The sequence below is a fragment of the Triticum dicoccoides genome, chromosome 5B (assembly GCF_002162155.2).
Source record: "Triticum dicoccoides isolate Atlit2015 ecotype Zavitan chromosome 5B, WEW_v2.0, whole genome shotgun sequence".
In the NCBI taxonomy this organism is placed as follows: domain Eukaryota; kingdom Viridiplantae; phylum Streptophyta; class Magnoliopsida; order Poales; family Poaceae; genus Triticum; species Triticum dicoccoides.
The window spans coordinates 641,032,658-641,038,994 of record NC_041389.1 but is presented as its reverse complement, the minus strand read 5'-3'; the positions used below and the strand labels follow the sequence as shown (position 1 = coordinate 641,038,994).

At 45.8% G+C, this 6,337-nt stretch overlaps 1 protein-coding gene across 1 annotated transcript; it reads left to right on the top strand.

Moving 5' to 3' along the window:
* The first annotated feature begins 6 nt into the window (after window positions 1-6).
* On the top strand, window positions 7-5,755 carry LOC119312270. Its single transcript, XM_037587995.1, has 2 exons — window positions 7-1,114; window positions 5,429-5,755. The coding sequence occupies exons 1-2, from the start codon at window positions 268-270 to the stop codon at window positions 5,557-5,559; spliced, it is 978 nt and encodes a 325-aa protein (XP_037443892.1). The 5' UTR covers window positions 7-267; the 3' UTR covers window positions 5,560-5,755.
* The last annotated feature ends 582 nt before the right edge of the window (window positions 5,756-6,337 follow it).

The following is a 6,337-nucleotide window of genomic DNA, read 5'->3' as shown; positions in this document are numbered from 1 at the left end:
CAAAAAGGGATCTCCTGCCTCAACCTCCACTTGCCGGAGGGACCTCCAATTGCCTTAGACACCCCGCCCGCCTATGCCTTCCTCCGGGCAACCGACAACAACCTCGTCCTCTTTGACATCTCCAACCCGCAGAAAAAAGTCCTCTTCGACATCTCCAACCCGAGCCAGAGTTGCTACTGGGAGCCCCCGGCAGATCTGTTCGTCTACAAGGCCGGCGATCCACGCCCCTCGGTGCAGCGGCTCCCACCCTACACAATCGAGAGCAACATGCCGTTCCTGATGGGTTTCGTCACCACAGGCATCCTGCGGCTCAAAGATGAGGATCGCTACATCGTTGCCGATATCAATGTCTACCGCGGAAAAAATGGTATGTGTGCCCAACTCTGCGTCTTCCGCTCTGGGGCTAAACAGTGGGAACTCAGCCCCGAGATGCCTGCCCCTCAGCCGCAGGACCAGAGCAATGGCGGCCAGTTCCCCAACCTCTGGTCAACCGACAATCTGCTTGCTTTTGCCGGCCGTTTCCTGTGCTGTATTGACTACATGAGTGGTGTTCTGCTATGTGACTTCGCGATACAAGACTTGTCCCCAGTGCTCCGCTTTGTGCCTTTCCCTGGGAGAAATGATTTCTCTGATGAGGAACGGGTTGAAAGGCGCTTCCCTGACAGATTCCGAAGTGTGTCCATCAGCCAAGGCATGCTGTGCTTTGTGCACATTGACAATGACTTCCATGGGCCGCCTCCTGCGAGAAAAAGCCGAGGCCAGCAGAAGCGGCCTACCCAGGAAATCACCGTTTGGACGTTGGACTCCAACAAGTTCGAGTGGAAGCTACATCATGTGATCAACCTGGATTCTCTCTGGGCGCAACCTGGCTACCTAGATCTGCACATAGATCAGCGTCTTCCTGAGTTCCCAACCATCAGCTTGGATGACCCGAATGTTCTTTGCTGCCTGTTAACAGAGGAGGAGTTTGATGGTGATGGGTGGAATATCATGGTTGGCAACAATGCACATCTGCTGTCATGTGTCTCTCTGGGTGCGGAACATCGCCATAACCACCTTCCTGATACCTCCCCACTTCCAACTGTCTTCTGCAAATACCTTGAAAGGCCAACAGGTAACTAGAAGAAGCTCTCTTAATATTCAAACGCTATGATTCCCACCTAGCTGGGTTGCCTTTGCTTAGCTTTCTGTTGCATATGGTACCGTAGCACTTAATTTTGCTCGTTTATCTGACTGTATGATGCAATACATATAATAACTACTGTATCATTAGCATATCTCTGCCCAACGACTTCTAGACCCATACTGCTCTACTAATCAGGGTTGTTTGCCCTATGTTATGCTCTGCTGCTTTGCTCCAGCCTCAAGATTCCAATTTTGCTATTTTGCATCATGAATCTCTAGTCTCGCTGTGTTATAATAATAATATATACACCCTCCGTCCTGAATTAGTTGTCTTAGATTTGTTTCTCTAGATATATATCTAGACACGTTCTAGCGTTAGATACTCTCCCTCCGTATTTTAGTGATCTAAACGCTCTTATATTAATTTACGGAGGGAGTACATTTCGTATCTAGACACATCTAGGACAACTAATTTGGGATGGAGGTAATACTCCCTCTGTCCGAAAAAATTTGTCCCTCAAATGGGTGTATCTAGCACTAACTTGATGCTAGATACATCCATTTGAGGGACAAGTTTTTTCGGACGGAGGGAGTATTAACTAACTGAATCATTTAATACATTGTTGCCATGAATCTTCTGTTAGGCTGTTCAAGAGCCGCTCCTATTGTGTAGGTGCACTTCACTGTACTCAGTTTCTAAACATAAGACGTTTTATGTTTGGAAACGGAGGGAGTACATCAATAATAGCTTTGGTACTTCCGCCATGTAGTTGCCCTTGGGAGTTCAAATGTAGGCTATTTTGAAGAGAATTCTAGGAACCACACTATTTTGATTGCTCTTTTACAGTATAAAAATTATGTTGTCCTCTGTTTTCTGTACCGGAGCAAATGTCTCATGCATTTAGATGATATATACGAAGCCCTTTATACATAATTTTTTCTGTTGGCAAAAAGTCTTCGAATGTGTTTCGTTGGGTACTTGGGTTACTTGTGGGTCAATCAGGGCACACATTTTTGGCTGTTTCTGTTATCTAGAATCCTTTTGTTTCAGATAGCGTGTACTTAGTATATCGTGTAACTGGATACTGGGCCAGTGAAAAGCCATTCTCCCTCCATGAGAATGCCATTAGGTAAAACTCCTGTAGTATTAGCCTTGCTGGTCTTATCATGTGAATCTTCCTCCTGATTCTAGGGATGAGCCTTCTTTTTTATTGTCACAAAAACAAAAAGACAACACTTCGATGACAAGTTAGCTGAAGAGCGTGATGTCCGGTTACCATCTTAAGCCAGATCAAGTATATGATGCAATTACGTTTACATTAATATTGAAGGTGCAACAGTTTCCTTCATCAATATATTCCAATGCATTGTCATTTCTCCTTGTATGTCTTTCTTTTTTTGGACTATTATTGTGTACTCTGTTATTTTTAAGTGGCAATTCATCTTATCTGTCCATCGCGAAAGCAAAACCATGCCTCTCGCGCAAGGAAAAAATAGAAGAAGAGAAAATGTGTTTTTTCCGTTTCCGAGGAGGCACGGCCGTGCCTCTCGTGAAAGCACAACCATGCCTCTCGCGGAAGCAAAACCGTGCCTCTGGCGGAAGAAAAAAAAACAGAAAACACATTTTTCCTTTTTAGATTCCGAGAGGCACGGTGGAAGCACAACTGTGCTCTCGCGGAAGCAAAACCGTGCCTCTCTCAAAAGGAAAAACAACAAAAAACATTTTTTTTCGTTTCCAAGAGGCGGGTGGCTGAGAGATTGTGTGGCTCCCTAACTAGTTGCTCTCGCATTTGCGTCAAAATCAAAAATAAATAAGAACTCCTTTAAAAAAAAACATAAATCTGCATCCTTCCCGTCCATCAGTTCCGCATCGTCCCCCCACCAAAATCTAGGGTTAGGGTTAGGGAGGCGGCGGCTGCTTTATTCCCGATGCCGATCGCCATGGACACCGGAGGCGCGCGGGAGCGGGAGCCTTAGGAGGAGACCGACGTTCTCCCCGATTCGGTGGTGCTGGGTCACATTGGCCGCACCCTCTACCACAAGGACCTAGGCGCTGTTTCGTGTGGGTGTCAACAAGAACAAGACCGCTGCTCTAGTCGACATGGACGGCGGCCCCTTCTGCTACGTGTCCTTCACCCTCGCCTCTCCTCCAAGAAGGACGTCCTACCTCAACCTCCACTGGCCGGAGGGACACGGATCATACGATTCATACGGCCCGCCCGCCTTTCCATGCGTCCGGGCAGCCGACGAGGACCTCGTCCTCTTTGACATCAGCACCCGGACCACGGGTCGCTACTGGGACGCCCCGCCAGATATGTTCGTCTACACGGCCACCACCCGGCCTTCCCCCTCGGTGCAGCGGCTCCCTCCGTACACCATCGAGAGCAATACGCCGTTCCTGAGGCATATCGTCACCACAGGCATCCTGCGGCTCAAAGGTGAGGATCGCTACATCGTTGCCGACATCAACGTCTTCTGTGGAAAAAATGGCATGTGTGCCCAACTGTGCGTCTTCAACTCTGCTGGGGTTAAACAGTGGACACTCAGCCCCGAGATGCCTGCCCCTCAGCCGCAGGGCCAGAGCAATGGCGGCCGGTTCCCCAACCTCTGGTCAACCGACAATCTGCTTGCTTTTGCCGGCCGTTTCCTGTGCTGTATTGACTACATGAGTGGTGTTCTGCTATGTGACTTCGCGATACAAGACTTATCCCCGGTGCTCCGCTTTGTGCCCTTCCCTGGGAAAAATGAGTACTGTGATGAGGAACCGGTTGAAAGGTGCTTCCCTGACAGATTCCGAAGTGTGTCCATCAGCCAAGGCATGCTGTGCTTTGTGCACGTTGACAGTGACTTCCATGGGCCGCCTCCTGCGAGAAAAAGCCGAGGCCAGCAGAAGCGGCCTACCCAGGAAATCACCGTTTGGACGTTGGACTCCAACAAGTTCGAGTGGAAGCTACATCATGTGATCAACCTGGATTGTTTCTGGGCGCAACCTGGCTACCTAAATCTGCACATAGATCAGCGTCTTCTTGAGTTCCCGACCATCAGCTTGGATGACCCGAACGTTCTATGCTGCCTGTTAACGGAGGAGGAGTTTGATGATGATGGGTGGATTATCATGGCTGGCAACAATGCACATCTGCTCTCATGTGAGTCTGTGCGTGCGGAACATCATCATAACCACATTCCTGATACCCCCCTACTTCCAACTGTCTTCTGCAAATACCTTGAAAGTCCAACAGGGTAACTAGCTAGAAGAAGCTCTCAATATTAAAATGCTATATATGATTCCCACCTAATTAACTTGGTTGCCTTTGCTTAGCTTTCTGTTGGATATATATGGTACCGTAACACTTGAGTTTGCTCGTGTATCTGACCTTATGATACAATACATGTAATAACTACTGTACCATTAGCGTATCTCTGCGCAACGACGAATTCTAGACCCATATCGCTCTACTAATCTGGGTTGTTATTTGCCCTATGTTATTCTCTGTTGCATTAGTCCTGTCTCAAGATTTCTATTTTGCTATTTTGCATCATAGTGTCGCTGTGTTATAGGAATATATTCTTTAACTGAAGCATTTAATTTAATACAATGTCGTCCCTGCGACAACAACGGTGTCAGTTAAAAATTGTTGCCAATGTTTCAGAAACATTCAGTTTCGTCAGGTGTAGCTGTACTGTTAAAAGTTAGGATTTTCTTCAGTTATAGTGAAATAAGCCAAGCTAGCAAGCTGTGACTTGGTCTTAGTTTGTTAGTGTAGCCCGTCTCTTTAATCGGATCGTGGGATGGCACGATATATACTAAACGATCATAGGATCGTGGGATGGCGGCTTAGCTTTCATGTCCCGGCCGTGGCCTGATTTTCTGTTTTCATGTCTTGGAAGTCGCCTGATGGCCATAAGTAGTATGGTACTAGCATAGCCCGCGCAGCGGCACGCCGCGCCCATCGATACGATGTGTTCATATGAATTGTGTTTACTATTTACAATTAAAGTTATCAATTTAAGATAGCAGATATTGTACATAAGACTGTGGATGTAGGAAAATAAGTAAGAAAGAAGCAAATTTATTGGCATCATGCATGTTGGACGTTGCTAAAGAGGGAAACACATGTTCATACATCTCTGATAGGGGTCATCCATTCTTGCCGAACATGGCACGACTCTACTGCAGTAAAATGAAAGAAAAATAGATAATTATTCCTAGATTAGATCATCCTGGTGTAGCTTCCTGCAGGAATATTAGTGCCTGTGATGAAGTGATAAAGATCTTTTGTGAATTGTTTCCTTTGACCCACAGGTGGCTTGGTGTCTAATGCTAGGATCTTTACTATATGGGCGCTAAGGGTACACGCAGAGCGATATCACATCAGAGAAGATGTCACATATTTTTCTAGCATTCTTGTTTGCCTTGCAAATTCATTATGCTAGGTGATTACCCGCTGGCGGGCCATGCTAAGCTGCCATTGTTTTGTTCGTGCATTCTCTTGTGTTGTAAGGAGTTTTTCTTCTACCACTCTAAGTGCATGGTAGTTATGGTCGTTGATGGTGATATTGTGGTTACCCCAAATGCACTCAAGGGCCACTTGAGCAGCCTTAATCAGATAACGGGTGGCTGCAGCGATTATTGATTAGATACCGGACATTCCGTCTCCTTTCACATGGGCTGCATGGCTGCTTTCTAATTTGACTACGTCCTCCTTGGCAGTTTATGTTTTGCTTTATCTCTGCATGCAGTGGTCTGCGTCCTTTGCTGTTTGGATTTCTTGTTGTTGGATAGTACTGCTAGGTTGCTATTTTCCTTTTTTGACTAATTTTAGTTTAAGAAGAAAACTGCATGTGTACAATTTTGGGGTTGCAATAAGGCAAGCAATGCATACTTGCATAGAATCAAATTGGAAAACAAAAGTTTATTCCTCATGTAATCAAATATGTTTTACGAAAAGGAAGTATACATTGCTACTCCCATACTAAGATTGAACGCTTTATAGATCAAACATGTTAGAGTCATTTATAGCTTATATCTGTTTAGGGGGAATAAAGATATATAGTAGTCAATGTTTCGTCTGTACCATGAGAGTGTTAGTGTTAGATTCTGAAGTAATAGGTTGTGGTGAGAGATGGTTAATCGAACAAATGCATGTTATATTTCACATGAATATGCAGAGGAAACCGATAAGATATAGCACAAAAGACATCCACACCAACC